The 17,499-nt window shown below is 42.2% G+C and overlaps 1 protein-coding gene across 2 annotated transcripts in view; it reads right to left on the bottom strand.

Annotated features, from left to right (window-relative positions):
- Positions 1 to 7,385, bottom strand: part of tll1 (tolloid-like 1) — a 55,239-nt gene extending 47,854 nt beyond the window's left edge. For both annotated transcript variants that reach the window (XM_069665516.1, XM_069665517.1), the window contains exon 1: positions 7,205 to 7,385. In XM_069665516.1, the coding sequence (XP_069521617.1) occupies positions 7,205 to 7,385 (181 nt within the window). The remainder of the gene's footprint in view (positions 1 to 7,204) is intronic.
- Between the last annotated feature and the right edge of the window lie 10,114 nt (positions 7,386 to 17,499).

Raw genomic sequence — 17,499 nt, 5'->3', positions numbered from 1 at the left:
ATCCTGGAGCTCTACACACTCCACAGAGGTTTATCTGAACATTAGAATGAGCTTCAGCCAACGCAAATCTTCATGTAGACAGAAGGGTGGAGACTGTCCCTCAAGTAGAAAGTCCTGGTTCAAGCCCAACATGGAAACTGTGATGCAAGTATTCATGTTACTTAAGTGTCTTCTGAACTTTTACGACACTAAATCACTGTCAACACTTTTACCTGACTCTGTGAGGAGACGGAGAAGAAGAATACTACGCTGAGGAAAACGTGCTGCTCAAGCTGTATCATTGCTGTTGCTTCCAAATAGACCTGCTAAGATAGTGCATGATGAAGAGAAACTATCCCCTCTTCTCCTTTTTTAAAAAGGTAGTATGTAAAGCAATTTACATGTAGTAATTGCTTTGTGTTGCCTATGTCTGATTGGACTGTAATGTTATTTCTAAGGGGCCCAAGACAGCCTGTGGACTAGTTTCTCTATCAAAGGATGTGATGTTTATGCGCGTCCCTGAGTGTCTTGTCCTCTTCAGCTCCCCTACAGCGGGAACAGTCTGTCACCCTTGCTAACGGTAGCTCAAAAAGAGTCTCCTCAAGTAACAGAGTTCAACACAATGTTAAAGGGGGGTATTATGCTAATTTCAAGCTTCATATTTCACTCTATGATACCTGTGGAGTAGCTTAGCATAATTTACAGTTAACAAAAACTCATGATTTTTCTCACACTGGTGCTCTGTGCACGCCCTCATACAGCCTCTGCCTGAAACGACTCAGTCAGCTCTGTCCCTTTAAGGAACCCTGCTCCCTACAAGCCTGCTTCCTTCTGATTGGCCAGCTCTCCGAAGCCTGCTGAGGCTGTAACGTCACAAAGTGCAGCGTGTAGAAAAAACAGTGTGAAACCTGGCGTTCACAGCAGCCTGCAGACTGAGCTGAGAAGCCTGGGGATTACTCCAACATACTTTTACCTACAGATCTGAAACTTCACCCAAGTTTAGTCTGGACATCCAACATTGTAACATTATATATATATGTCATAAAATTCCTGAAAACTCCACATTCAATTTTTGTTTATGCTAATTTTTTATGTCATTATTTTCACCCTTGTTGCAGCATTTACAGTACAACTCTACTACTGTGGTAAATCTTGTACTGTAGCATCAGATAGTACACCTATGACAAAAAGTACGTTCTGTATTGTACTATACTACACACTCCTGTGATACGCCACTATTGTATTTGTACTGCTACACACTCCTGTGATACGCCACTATTGTATTTGCAGAAGGGAACAGGCGGTTGATCTCCAGGGTCACTCCTGAAGGAACGACCCTCAGCTTCACTCGGACGTCGAGGTTTGTTTAGCTTTCACTCCGTTTGTGTGGGCATTTTATGAGAACAGTGATTTGGAAGGAAGCATGAATGACTCTTGAGTGAGCGTAAGAGCTCGTGCACGTCTCTGCGAGTGTGTGCGTGCGTGCGCGCGTGTGTGTCATCTCCAGCTGAGTAGCAGGATGCAGACAACCAGGAAGAGATAAGCGCGGGTGAATGGAGGGAGCTCTGCGTGTGTGTGTGTATCGAGTGTGTGAGCCTGTGTGCATGTGTGTGTTCGCGTGGGGAAATCACTTCACAAAGGCCTGGAAGTGTGTGTTCTCCTGTCTACCAGCGCGGGACTCGGAGGAGATAAGCAGACAGCCAAATATTCCCCTTGTGTTTTCCCAGCAAAAACAGGAGGCGGAATACCAACCACTCAGACCGATGCCACAGGGTCAGGCCTGGAATGAGCCGCGCTTCCACTTCTTACAAGCTGCACACACTGAGAGACACACAGCCACCAGCTCTGCACACACTCACAACAAAACTAGTCCAAACTAGGTGTGCTCCTTATCCATGTATCTATTGATTGGTTTGGTTAATTGATAGATTATTGTGCAGATGATGCATTTATTTTTATGTCTCTAGACGCGGTAAACTTGTGAAACTATGTACATGCATGTAAATGTAAAGACTGACAATGATACATTTGTGCGTGTATATGTGTGTATGTATTTAGAGAGGTTATGTTAATGTTTATGGTGCTTTTGCTCTGTGTGAGGACATTTTTGGAGATACATTTAGTTAAATCGAAGGGAAAAGGTGATCGATAAGGACACTGAAATTATATAATAGTCAATATCTAAAGGAGTCATCATCTATATATTAATCAAGAGAATTCAAAGAAGTTAAATGCCCATTAAAAGTTTTGAAAGTAACTTGTAAAATAACTTGTTTTGCCCCAACAACAGTTTATATATCTCACAAAAACACGACAATCCTAACATGCACAACAACAACGCTGCAGACAAGGCGGACACACGAGACCCTGTACCTTGGTTTAATGAGGGAGGATGTCATTATAAAACAGGAATGTTATCTGTGTAAAATACTGTTTACTGCTTAGTGATAACAAGGAAATGGTAAAAAGCTGAACCTCCAAACTGCAGCGACTGGATGAAAATAGAGGATGGCTTTCTCTCCGAGACTTAAGGTAGCCATCTTTTCTAAGAAGTGGGAGAAGTGGACTGCTTTTGCTGCACATGAGGAGGACGCTTTCTTCTTGTGACTTTCTTTGGACAATAATGGACTTCTGACATGATATATTAGGATTTTTCCCAATTTGAGGTGCTCCCACAAGGTGTTTTTCGTTTTTCCTCCTCTTGTTCTTTATGTCTTTATAAAGAATTCCAAATTTTGACGTTTATGCTTGTTATACTCACTCACAGAAATGAATGTTTTTTCAAAATTGCTGTTGATTCATTTTCTGTTTCCAAGGTTACAATTAAACTCTTAGTACCTTATTTTTTGCTGCTATTGGTGTCTCAATGAAAACAATACTAAAAGCCATAGTCTGATTATGTTGTCATTTAGCTGGGGATTATGGGAATTGTTGTCTATCCTGTTAAACAACCACTATCTATCTGAAGAGCGAAAATCATGGTCAAGAAGGAGTAACTGGATTTAAGTTTAATTCATATTATGTTAAGTCATATACTTGTGTCATGTCATTTTATTCCAATGAAATAACCATGAGTAACCTTAAGCTAACATCAACAGTTAGCATCCCTTCCTCACTTTCTGACCTATGATTTTGTTTCCTTTGTTTTCACTGCAGACCAACGCTAACAAATAAAATACACTAAAACTTAAAATTATTTATGGTCCATTTTAAGCATTATAATTTAACCATTGCATACTATAATTCTAACTTTGATGTTGACTTACTGGACCTTAAGGTGAGACTACTTTGTCAACTTCTGAATGATACCAGATGAGAGTAAATAAGGTGATTAAAGAAGACCGTAATATCAGAATAAACCTGAAAGTGCCCGTGTCTGCCCGTACATTCAGACTGAACTAAAGAGGAAAATCAGAGATGGCATTAATGCATAAGTTAAAGGGTCATATTAAATTTATGTAAAAGTAAATGTCTTCTGCAGCAATAAATTCCCATAGAGCATCCTATACTGACAAAGAAAGTCGAGTTCTCCTGCTCTTGGATCCGTGTTGCTGCGCTGTGGATGCATTACAGCAGAATCGTCCTCGCTCGGCTGCTTTTTCTCAGCCGTACAACAAACGGATACGGCTGAACATCCTAATCAGCCAAAACACTGTAAAATGTATCCTCATCCATACATTTCCCGTGCCCTCATATTCAGGATGATTTTTTTGCCTCTGTTTGCCACACAAGCAACGGGGAATACTAGAAAAATCCCAGCTGAATGGCCTGAAGTTCTACTGGTTCACACTATCAATGTAACTCTAACAGATAGAGATGAGGCGCACAATAAATTGCTATTTCATGGTTATTGTAACGAACACGTGGCAAAAATCTGAATTGATGGAGCCCTGGGTATAACGGCCGTGCTTTCACATTATTTGGATGCAATCATATGAAGACCAAGCAAGCTGTCGGCTACCCTCAGACTAAGTGGTGTCAACAGTCAACCAGTAGAGCAGATAGACATAGAAACTGTGAGTTATAGTTAATATGTACTCTCAATTCTTGTGAATTTATGACAGTATCGTCATCGTAATATCGAACAATGAAATCACACGTGGCAGATTTTTCTCATATCGCGCAGGCCAACAACAATCCCTTTAACGTAGCAATGCAAAGAGACAGTAGGTTTGACTGTGAGGAACATTTATCAGCTTGATTTAAAAATGTAAGAACTTCATCTAAACATTTAAGGTCATCCTGAGGTGCATGACTTCATTAATGTACAGCAACAAAAGCAAAATGGAGTGCGCTACACTACAGGCTTTGAAATTTGTCTCCCTCACATGTTCATGCTGTTCGGTTTCTACAGAAAACGTCCCTTGGTTGTTTATGGAAACAAGGACTTGCACTCCAGCAGTCAAACTGGCATGAATAAAGCGAGGCCGACATTTGATTTGCATTTAATCTGAACACAACATGCACAATATGTTAATGTGCCGGTTCAAGTCCAGAGACGGAGACATTTGCCGCATGTGTGCCCCCTCCGCCTGGTTGCTCTCTACTGTCAACTGTCTAATAAAACCAAAAATATCACATTAAAATTAAACGATCAGATAAAACATGTGCATATGATTATCTTTAAGAGGAAGGAACAGAAAAAGCTCTGAAAACGTGATTCTCACGTGTGGATTCGCTGCGAGAGATCTAAGCGTGCAAGCATGAATACGTCCTTTATGTTCACTGATATTAAGCAAATAAAAACATTGCCTGTGTTTTCCCACTCGGTTATTTTAACCTACAAGAGTCGCTCAGTTACTCAAACATGTGTAGACTGAGTGTCTCTCTATAACCTGCCAGGCTTCCAAACACACATACACACACATGCATGGTCAGGTCCCAGCATAACTAAAAAACCACAGAGTCATGGGATTGCTGTATCAACACAAAATCACCCACACAGAGATCAGTGTAACATGCACATGAAAACACACACTCACACACACACTCTGGCCAGCGTCCAGGCAGGGTTGTCAGGTTTGTGTATTTGGTATGTGAGGAATGTGTGTCGGTCAGCGTGTGGACGCTCGGCATTCTGGGTGGAGCGCTTATCGGTCCAACATGTCATCACACACAACATTATGGCTGCAAAGTGCCTTTTAAACATATACAAATACATGTGCAGCTACAGCCACAGTTAGGGGGCGAAATCAAAACAAGAACCTTCACTGAGAAGATGCTTAAAGGTCACACAGCACCGCAACATCTCTCTTGCACAAACAGAAGAGGAGAGGCTCCACCTGCTCTGCAGGAATGATGCTGTACTGTGGGAGCAGCAATACCCCTTACTGGTCAATAAGCATTGCAGTCTGCACAGAGAGAGGTGATTATACAAAGAGCATCAAATCAAATTTAGTGCTTTTTAAGACCTCAACAAATACAATCTAAGGCATAGCCCGACTACCACTAGCTGCTGCTGCGTACCGCTGGTGCTTTTGAGATGGGATTCAGCAGCTTTCACCCCCATGGTCCCTAACGAGAATGTCGGGCATAAATTGCACCTTGCGTCGTCGTTTCTTGCTAGTGCCAACCACCTGCGAAACATCTCTTCTTCCAACCATTTTTGGTTAACCTGCATCTCACTATCTTAGCTCAACTGTATCTAACTACAAGTCACGACTGATGACAACAAAACAGTGTCACGCAGGCAGACGTCACCGTTTGTAGCCGGCCGAACATAACGTAAAGCTTGTGGAGCCTCTGAGGCATTACGGTCGAACAACTTAAGGCCAGTTCAGATCAATGATTCGCGGCGAGACTGGATGCAACTGCTAAAATAATCCCGAGACATCTGATCGTAAACGTTCAAAAACTGGGCCGTTTACATCTGCATTAATACTACAATGTTAGGCGTAGGTCACATGAATTAACTAGCTGGATTTCTGTTATCGTCATCGTCGATTTTCTCTGGAACATTCTAAAACCGTTACCGTTACCGTTGCGAATCATTGATCAGCAGACACAAGACAGGCGATTAAAGAACAAGCTGTATAAATAGCCTTAATCATTGAAGGTATTGTATGTTTGTTGTGGTTCTGAGCCTCATTTTCTTATTCTTTGATCATTTATTCCCATAATCTGGAAATCATGATGCTTAATTATTATATTAGACTTTATTTTTAGGCAAAGTTATAAGATTAAATTTCTATATTTTTCCAACTTAAGCGCTGATTTTTGCACAAAACGTACTGACATTGTGTCGGTATGATTACTCGAGTAACTTGTTGGAACCAGTAATAAAATTCTACCCAATTTGACCACTTGGACAATAAGGAGATGGGCAGGACAAACAAACACTCTACATATAGGACATAAAATAAAGCGGGAAAGATAGAAGGTGGAGTTTGTAGAAAGTGTAGTAGGGACTGTTAAAATGTTAAGTGGATCTCCAGGCTTAAAACATGAGTTCATTTGGGTGGAGCACACATGACACACACACCTATAAAAGACCTATAATATACTGAGTAAGATTTTTTTAAGATGTAAACCCCAGTTTCAATCTGTAAGAGCTGACACTTATTTTATGAATCAATTGTGTAAATGTTCCTTCTTTCATTCTACACATCTGTTTGTCTTATGAGACCGTGCAGGGTTACACAGTTGTTCCACAGCAGCCCACAGCCTGTCATTAAATGTCCAATTAAATTTTTATCACTGTGTGTGTTGGTGTGTGTGTGTTGGAAAGAGAGGGAGCGTGCACTAGCGCTTGTTTTGGTGCACTTGAGTCCAGCTGTTTCTCATCTACGCTGATGGTTGATTTAACATCTGGACGCACGCGCAAACAGACATACTTATACGCGCACACGCACAGACAGTCCGTATATGCATTTCGGCCGTAATAAGAACCGAAACTCTGCCCACAGGTGATGCACGCGCGGAATGTGCGTGCGTGCGTCGCAGGAGGGCACGGGCTTAGCGGGACCGTCACCGGGCTGCACGTGGCATCCACCCGCGGGATCACAACCGGCACTGACTTATCGGTTGTGATGGGTGGGGAAACAGGGGCATCTGGACGAATGTGCACACATGCACACACACACAGTCGCTGTCATCTCTGATACACACATACACGTGCCAACTCAGAGCCAGTGCGCTCGAGGGTTGAATCACACGCTGAAAAAATGCTTATTTTCAACGTTTTTTCTATGATTTAAAAACTTAAACTGATAAAAACAAGACTCACCAGCTTTGCACGGGTCTTTGTAGTCAATGGTCTCCGCTCTGTCCTCTTCATAATAATCATAGTCTGGCTCCTCGTAGTCGAAACAGTTACAAATAGTCACTTTGCCCCAGAAAGTCAAGCCGGCAAGCACCAGCGTGATCCAGCGCATCTTAGCGGCCAGTGCCGAGGGCACTCGGTCCATCTGAGGACTCAAACACACGAATAAAGGCCTCTCTGCTCGTCTCCTCTGCTGTTAGGAGATGGTCAGTCCACTCTCCAAAGAAAGCATCGACGGCAGGAATCTAACGGCTCATTGTGAAGCTCGCTCCCCTCTCTGACAGTCAGGTTGTGGGTACTGTAAAGGCTGCTGTGAGTTACTCTGCCCGGCTCTCCTCCATGGTAAAAGTACACTGAGGTGTCTCTCAGTTCGCCGGTCAGCAAAGTGGAGCTCCGCTGTCCTCCTCTGTGGCTTCGCAGGTGAGGCTGCTGTGTGGAAAAGAAAGAAGCAGAGAAGGAGAATGCGTGAGGGGGGATCAGGGGTGGATGATCTCCGAGCGCAAAGACGCACAGCGGCGAGTCTGTCTGCTGCTCACACAAGAAACATCCGCCTCGCGTATCTCCAACGAGCACTGTTGTCTCTCTCTCGTAGTGCACTCTCTCTCCCCCCTTCTCTCTCTCTCTCTCGCTCGCTCGCCCGCTCTCTCTCCCGTGTCCGGTAGTGTTACTGTCTCTCTAAACCCGAGTCAGTGCACCGCCTACACTCTCACACACACACAGCCAAATACCTGCACTGTTCTACCCAAGTGGTGCAGAACCAAAACTTTCTTTGGCCTCTTTTGTCTCTACTCACTGAGCATTTGCTGCCGTTTTTATGTGCACTAACTCTTTCTAACACGCACAATTATGAGAGACTCTTTTCATTTACACCCTCATCTCAGCGCAGCTCAATGGAGGAAACGCGCGCTGATCTTTACAGGTTATTGGACTTCAACTCAAGAGTGAAAACCGGCAGTGGTAAAAGTAACACAGCGGATACAAATTAGCCTGTGGGTTTTAGTATCCATCAGCCACTATAACCGGAGCGTAATGGGTGTTATCTGGCTATTTAGAAGCAGGTGCCAAGTAGGTGACAGCCAAACCATAAATGCTCAGAGCTAGTGGGCTGTAGGTCGCCTTTATGATCATGTCTGTTCTTATACTTCCCCTCGTGTCCTAGTTTTCTTTCCTGGAGAAAGAGAAGCGGAATCAAAAGATCCAAGGGAAGATTATTTGCAACTGAGTACAATTAGGCTTAGTTAGGCCTTGTGCGTAAAAAGAGGAGAGGCAAAACAGTGATTACATTGGCCCGAGTGTTTTGGGTACGTGCTGCAATCATGGATAAATATTTAAACAGATACTTTAAACCAGCACTTATTGACAGTTTAGAGTATCATTTCTAATCGTTTCTTTTGTTTGGTTCTGTTTTTAAATTCGTTTAACGTTGTAAAATCATGGAGTAGGAGTGCCTTTCATTCAGCTATGATATCTTCTATAATCTGTCATTAACACTAACCTTGCCCTGCAGTAGGTCGGTCAACAGCAGATGAGTGAGTTCATGTGGGTTCCCAGTCCTCCACTGCATCACTGGTACCCATAAGTAAACTGAACTAACCTTTACTCTTCCTGTTTACGTGTGTGAAATCAAAGAGGCTTTCAAAATCGAGTAAACAACATTAAGCGCAGGTTAAAATTGGTTTCTTTTCCTTACATTTTCACGGACTGCAAACTTGTCAACAACCATAATCTCTCAGGTGCAACCTTCGCGCACACACGGCAGACACAAGCAGTAAAAATAAAACAGCAGCAGTTGTTGACAGACAAGCGGTGCAGCCTGCGAACACCTTGTCAAGGTAAATCCTCCTGAGACGAGTTCACCCTGCGCCTCCACAGCTTACCTGCTGCGTGTACCTGCCCGGGGCGCGTCGGTTTGCTGCGGCGTCACGAAGCGACCCATCATGCTCCAAATGCAGGCAGCTAACTTCAGGAGTCTCAGGAGGCCTCCGGTATCACTCGGTACCGCCGGTTCCGAACGTGCCCGTCTCCCCCCATTGATTACCGGGAGATTACCGGAGCGCTGTCTCTGCTGCTCCCGACTAATCCTGCCCTCTGGGAGAGGTAGCGGCGCGCTGACGTCACTCTATCAATCCAGCCGCAAGCTGTCCACTATACACGCCTGGGGCATGGAAACAAATCCCCTGGAGACAACACACACACACACACACACACACACACACACAGGAGTTTATTTAGTGTAGGTCAACAGACTCCTGATTGTTGTCCCAAAATAGGTGACCACTTGAACCCATATGTTACAAGAAGAAGGAGCTGGTTACTGAGAATCATCAGTTCTCATAACGGAACTGTTTCTTCACACAAATGTGTTTTTTTTTACTGATATGAAATTGATTTGATCAGAAAATTTGCAGGATAGTCTACAACTTAGCTAACGGCTTATTAGGACTTCGTGCTAAATGCTAACATGCTCATGATGAAAACAACAGGCTGACGATCAGCAGGAAGTAGGGCTGAGCGATTCGGAATAAATATCTAATTGCGATTATTTTTACTTATATTGCAATTTCAATATGATTTGCGATATTAAAGGGAGTGATATATTTTACATTGTTATTCTCATTTTCACTGAAAAACAGTAAACTGATTATGGTCTAATTTTTGAGACATTTGATACTTATATCTGTGTATGACATGTAGGCGCCAACATCTCTGGAGCACAATATTTCAATTAAAATGGGTTTTTTTGACACATTTAACCTTTAACAAATATTGCCATATTGCGATTTCAATAAAATTTTGATTAATTGTTCAGCCATAGCAGGTAGCCTATAATGTTTACCATGCTCAAATATAGCATGCTAACATTTGCTAATTAGCCCAAATAACAATTGGACTGCCATTAGTTTTGCAGGTATTTATTGGACAAGATAAAAAATTTGACCTGATAGTCGCACTTAAGAGTAAAACAGTTAAAATCCCAGATGAAAAAATAAATCTATTTGATTACGCATTAACACTAATAAGGTTGAGGTTTGGTTTATGGAAAGATAATGATTGGGTTTTAACAAAGTACTTTGTGACTGTAAGATTAGCTTCATCATCATGTTTACGGCTGAACAAACAAAGAAAAGATGGATGACTACAGATACAACTTCAAAAAGAAGTGAAAATCCAAAGAAAAAGAAACAAATTCGACGCTCAGATGAAGCAAACAGTCTAAAAAGGAAAGTGACCGTCAGCGAGGAAAATCAAGAGTTACAACCGGAGCCAACCGTGGATGTCACACATGCAACACTGTCTGGATATCTGGGAAGTGTGCTCCCGTAATTACCATTGATCGCCATAGTTGCTGCCAAAGAACGAAACTGAGATCTTCAAGATTACAACTTTAACAGCTGCTGCTACGTCACACGTTTCAATGATGTAATTGGTTTTAGTGTCCGAAAGCATCTTAGTCTGCGTCTCTTGATAACACCCCTTGGAAATTAAAAATGAGTCAGTCCTAAAGAGGTGAACCGACCGACATACATACAGTGCCACTAGCATGACTGCAAAAAATTGCGTTATTGTTACCACGAAGATGTTAATTCCAATGCGTGTCTTATGAAGAGTAACATCTTGCTTTTTACATATGAAGGTTTCATATTTATTGACGGTTTTATTGGTCCAGCTTTCATGTGCATCACTTATGGTCGGCTTTTATTTATTACCTGATCTACATTAAAAATGCCTTAAAACACTAACATCCTCTATGAATAAGTGTTAGTGTCGTGGCTACATTTCTAAAGAAACCTGTGAACCAAACTAGTTTACCCTCTAGAGATGAATAAAGTTACCTAAAACAAATTAAATCAACACCTGGGGCATTATGTAGGAGAAAGAAACCCACTATACAACACCATGTGTGTGCTTCTTTGTGTGGCTGTGTGTGTAAGTGGTCTGGACTGCCCTCCTTAGCAATGCTAATTAACACTGGGGAAAGCATTGAGTGGCGTTCAGGCCTCTCCAACCACTTACTGTACACCTCTGTGCGGGTCCATCCAGCCGATCTATTCAGCAGAACGCTTCCTTTTTAAATAGGATCCAGCTATTGAGATTAATGCTGTGTTCAGGTATTTGTGTCCCTATTTAAAGCATTTATCGATCAGTGCGTCTCTGAAACTCTGAGAAAGTACCTCGCCAGCATTCTTACCCAGCACAGTGACCACCACCGCCACCTGAAAGTACACACACACACACACACACACACACACACACAATCAGGAGGAACCCTCAAACTGAGCAGCAGCCTCTCGAGACTCCCCAAGTGCTGTGGTCTGCAGGTATTGGAGCACTATTATTAGCTTTGTTTTCCTCAAACACACTTTCCGATCAATTCTATATGCAGTGGCTGAACTCCACAAGGACTGCTCTGTTCTTGGTAAACTTTAGAGCAACATAATTTGCCCAAAATATGTCAAACTCACAGAAGTATCACTAGAAACTTCCCCTCAGCTCAACAAAGAGTTTCAGTGTCTTTCAGCTCACTGTTTTGTTTTCATTTTCACTTTCAAAGCTTTCATGAAACTTGTGCGCAGCTGCAGGCAGGCAAATAGCTCTAAAAACAACCACCGTACACTCCCAACCCGGCACTAAATGGCAAACTTAGCGATGAACAGGTTCAAGGGAGTCAGATATTTGTCTCATGAGGTGTTGGAGACCAAAACGGAGCCAGAACAAGAGTTCAGTGACTCAAATTAGCAAAGCAACAGCTAGCATCCCACCTGTCACTCAAAGAGGCCACGCCCTCAACTTTAAACCTCACTATTATTTACGCAGGTGGGTTAAATATCAATTCAGATGGCTTCCAAGGAGTGACACACCCACAGATAGTTCGCTTCCACTGCCGGTTCAAGGCGGGATTATTATGCCTCATTATTACGCATGGAGGCGTAATGGTGGGGCGAAGTCGTTCCGCCTCTGAGCCAGCATCAGAGGTAGTAACAGAGATGTAACAGAGGCGTCTGAAATGGCATCTGTGTAAACAGCAGAGCCGGCAGGGCAGGTTACACCTCACGCACGTTTTGCTTCCACAGTGCCGGAACACTTTGCGAAAACACACAGTGGAGCGGCTTAACGCTGGCGTTGCTTGGTCAAATGTAAAATGGCAACGGCTGCATGACGGCGGAGCTTCGTTACGGCGCTGAGGCGGAAATGCAGTGTAAAAAGGGCTAGCGTAATCACCCCATGGATCGATAGTGAGGCAACGTGGCACAGACATATAGAAGGTCACTCATCTTGTTTGGTCTTTTTGCCGTCATTTTGTGTTTTTTGTTGGTTGTGTTGAGTCCCTCTATTATTGTTTAACTTTCTATTTTTGCTGTTTTTGGTCTCCCTTTGGTTGTTATGTGTCTGTCAATGGTCATTTTGTGTCTATAAGGTTGTTTTAGTTGTTTTTTATGTCTCTCTTTGATCATTGGACTGACTTCCCCACTCTTAAGAAATGTCTCTTAAGAAACAGCGACTTCAAACAGGGCACCCTGACCCCTTGCTCCCCTGGGCCTGTGCCCGGTAGGTCCATTCAGTAATCCATCCATAAACACATTGTAACTCCATCTGGCAAACGGAACTGAAACACAAAGATACAGGACAATTCAAGGACTAGTTAGGGAAAGATTTCTTCAGGTAACTACAGTTTCTTAAAGCTCCTGTGAGGAGTTTTTGTGGTTTATGAAATGGACTGAATTTAATTCTGATGACTCTATATGACCTACAAAAGCAAACCAGACCATCAGCGACAAGATTGATTCTTTTTATGTAGATATTTTTAAGGCCTGAAACTGCTGGTGCTGCCTTTGTTTACACTTTCCAGGGCTAAAATTTAAAGTGGGAGATACATATGACTGTTAAAGAAAGCAAAGAGATAAGAGGTAAGGCTTTGTCCACAGGGGGCACACAATCTAACACAAAACAAAGTAGCTTTAAAACCATATTTTTAACTATATCTTCCAACCATGTTTTGTGTTAGTGCTATTTTCTTAATGTCAATTCTCATTACTTGTCTTGTGTTGTTTTTAATGCTATGTTACGAAGCCAAAGACAAGTCACCAGGGGGAATAAAGTCACAAACAAACCTTTTCTACAATGAGTCCTGTCTGAAACAGCACCCAGCTGATAAGGAGACAGCAGAGGCGGAGACAGAAGACGGGCAGAAATGATAAGAATACCATAGGAAAGAAAAAAAGGAAAATATTATCTTTCCCTCAGGCCTGCTGACTCTGATGGTCTTGAGTGTTTTATGAAACTCCCCCAGAGGGAGCAAAGAGGGGGGCCAGAGACATCCATCACCTTTTGGCTAAGATGCCACAGGAAGACAGTCTGCTGAGTACACCAGAGGACAATAATGCTTAGATATTGTCTAGTAGATACAAATACCTCTCAGCTTTCTTTAACACTTTATACCTCAAATTAGTTTGGAACCAAAAACATGAACTCTTATGTGACTTAAGTGAAAGTTTAAGGGGCATATTAAGATTCTTTTAAACAAGAATAGAGAGTAAAACATTTTTGTTACTATAAATGATGTCCTGTGTTAGTGGAGAGATCAAACACACATACATACACACTCCTGGACTCTCATACGAGTTATGTGTAGTAGTTTCTCCTTGTGTAAACAGATAAGGAGCGGAGGGAAGACGAGGTACAGTGAGGAAATCCTCTGCTAAAATGCCAAGCTGTGCGTGCCATTCTCCCTCTCCTGCTCTTATTTCCTCTTTCTGCACCTCTCAGGGCTCACGTTCCCCACCTTCATCTCTCCTACACAACCACGTCTTGTGTGTGCGTGTATGTGGGCGTGACTGTGTTGGTGTGCACGTGCCAGCTAGTGGCACACATTCATGATCCTGGTCGTGCGTTCGGAAAGATGACACGGAGCACTTTTGTCTCTGTGCCATCACAACTTACCAACAGGGGAGAAGAAGAAGGATGCATGCTGGAGTAAGAAAGGAACTGTCTGCAGCTGTTAGGGGGAAAAGATGGGGAACAGGAGAAATGAAAGGAAGGGAAAAAAGACAGAGAAGATGTAATGAACAACAGTTTCAGTTATATAGCAGAATATCTTCCTAATAAACTTAGAGGAGCAGTTGTACAAGACCTTTGACGTGTAGCCCCCTTATGTTCCACATATTTTCCTTACATTTTCCCCACTTTCAACGTTAGATAAAGCATATTTTACAATTTGTTTAAAAGAATAGGTCTTTTGGAAAATTACATTTTTGCTGGGTTTTTTTGTTTCTTTATTTTAGAGTTAGATGAGAAGATTGATACCACTCTTATGTCTGCCTTAGCTAGTGAGGGGAGATAATGAGCCTAGCTAAGTCTTTAGCATAACCACAAAGGGAAACAGCTCACCTGCCTCTATAAAATCTACCAACATTAAACCTAACATTACTTATCAGCATGATTTTGATTGACGACTTTCGCAGAAAAAAATCACAAGCAGCGCCCAGTTAGTGACGCGTTATCCATCACCCAGCAGTGGTTGGTCTGCCAGAGAGGGTAGGCGGAGCTAAGTGGTTGCTCTTCTGGTCTCTGCAAGTGTTGCGAGTAAACAGTAATCTACTATGGCTGAACAAACAAAGAAAAGATCGTTGACTTCACTGACAAATTCAAAAATAAGTGAAAATCCAAAGAAAAAGAAACAAATTTGACGCTCAGATGAAGCAAACAGTCTAAAAAGGTAAGCGACCGTCAGCCAGGAAAATCGAGAGTTACAACCGGAGCCAACACTGTTTGGATATCTGGGAAGTGCGCTCCCGCAATTATCGTTTATCGCTATAGGTGCCGCCAAAGAGGACAAAACTGAAACCTTCGAGATTATACATACATGGAAAGAAATGAAGAAATAACACTCCATCATTTTTGCGGCAATTATGTGGAACCCTATCTGGAAGAAGAATTTCAAAGGGCCCTTCACTTTTGTGCCTTGCTGACTATAAGGCAGGTTGCCAGATATGGTCAGCGAGCACTGGTTTTAGTACAGCACAGTTATTGGGAAGACGGCACAAAACCTGGCAACCTTTCAGTCAAAACAAGACTCAAGGAAGCTGCACAGTCACTGTGTTTAGCTGATGTTTGCCAAGAAACAGTTACACCAAGTAACTCCTCCTAGAACTACAACTTGTTTTTGCTTTACTGTTAATTAGTGAACTTTAAAGTTGATGGTGTTTTGTTGCTTTAACTCTTTATGTTAAGCTCGGATAACCACCCTCAGAAAAAAGTGGAAAGGAAAGCTTTCACACACTACTGTCGTTGATGTTTGATTTTCCTTCATAGCTGTGAAAGAAGGTTGACAATTGGATAAAAGGCAAATAATGCTGAGTTAGATCTTGGTGAATTAAAGCGACAGAGAGAGAACGAGTGCACGGGGGGAACAATGCGTACAAAACAGTCTATAAACCCCCCTGTTCACACCTTCTTGCTGCTCTGAAAGCTGAAGATGCTGAATGTGTGTGTGCGTAAATGTAAACAGTAGTCCCTTGCTGACACAGCACTCCTTCAGGAACTTGGGATTGTGAGTGTGTGTGTGTAATTGTATGTGTGTGCCTTGGCCTCTGCTCCCTGCAGATATGCTTCCTTTCAGAGAGGCTGAAGAAATAAGCAGCAAAGACCTTAGACTCCGTGAGCGTGCGTGCGTGCGTGCGTGTGTGTGGAAAGACATCAGCTCCAACAAGCAACTTTGGCACCCTGTCAAAATTGATGTCTTTCTCACAAACTCACTCATGTTTAGCAGATTCTTCATGGCGGGGAGCTGCTCTACACCTGTTTCCTGCAGCACCTATAGGAACAGAAGGTGTCATCAGTAAGTATGGACCCTTGTGCAGTGCGTTTATACAGACACAAAAGCTGCCTTTGCTCACAGGACATTACTGGCTCTGCTCAAATCTACTGGCTTAAAACCGATACTAGTACTTGACTTGTAATCTTACTACATTCTACCTCATTTACACTGCAGATAGTACCTGATATATATTTATGTCTTAACGGGAAACACAGCCAGGAGCTTTACGTTACATAATTTCCTCAATGAGATTTAAGCTCTCAAGAGGCTATATGTTGCAGAGTACAGTAGTTCATTTCCATGCATTGTTTTTGTGTTCGCACCCCTGAACCTATAAGTTACAGTAAATTGTAGGGTTGGGCGATGTTATGTAAAATCAGTATCACAATAGTCTGACACATTCACCTTGGGTACAATAAAAAAAAATATGATACCTCAAGTAGAAAGAACATATTCAAGCTACTGTGATTAAAATCAGGGAGGTATACAGGCAGTTAACCACTTGTTTCATCTGTGAAAATCACAGGCATGGACATACAGTGAGATCTGTAGCAGCCATCCAATCGAGCGTGCAGGGTTATACAGGCTGCGATTCCTCCACAATGCATGAATAAAAACAGATCTCCATCATATATCTGTAGTCCAACAAGAATGACAGAACAGTTGTTAGTTTTAACTGTCACTCGTTTAGTGTTCAGCACAGAGAGATACCGCAGGTCTTTTCTTCCTGTTGTGGTCAGACTCTATGATCAACACTGAGTGCTGCAACTCTTCATAATCTACATGTGCAATACTTTTTTTAATGTATTAATGTGCAATATCACTTCAATACTTCTTTACTTATCTTATTAGTTCTGCACATATTTTTTTAGGGTACACTTATTACTTATTTTTAAATGCCCTTTACTGTAATGTTGCACTATCCACTTTGCTGCTGTAACACTGTAAATATCCCTGTTGTGGAATGAATAAAGGATTATCTTATCTTATCTGAATAAAATTTATGCTAAAGTTAGCTACCATGCTAATCACAGTTTCTCACTGAGGTTAAAGAGAAATACTGATGTTACACATTTTCATCCTGATTACCTAAAGAAAATACATAATATAACCTTTTTGAAAAAAAACAAGTGTAGGCAAAGGAAAACCAAAACTATTATGGATCTACCAACTGTATACTAATAGAACACAGCTATAAACATGTCTCTTGCTTCAAACTTTTTACCTTTTGCTTTTGCTTTCAGTGATGCAATGTCTCGCTGTTTCGTTGGCGGGCTGTTCCACTGGTCCTCGGCCTGACTGAAGTGAAAGTAAAATAACCAAACACACATCCAGAGGCACACAAACACGGCACAGATGAGAGGAGAGGATGTAAGGTCCTGTTTGGTGTTCTTCACGGTTGTTAATGTTCTCAAGACACTTAATACCACCTTTTTATACACAT

This window comes from Semicossyphus pulcher, unplaced genomic scaffold, assembly GCF_022749685.1.
Source record: "Semicossyphus pulcher isolate SPU_LCO1_2020_fin unplaced genomic scaffold, fSemPul1.0.p SCAF_17, whole genome shotgun sequence".
In the NCBI taxonomy this organism is placed as follows: Eukaryota; Metazoa; Chordata; class Actinopteri; order Labriformes; family Labridae; genus Semicossyphus; species Semicossyphus pulcher.
The sequence above is the reverse complement of the archived record's forward strand: the minus strand, read 5'-3'. Positions and strand labels throughout refer to the sequence as shown.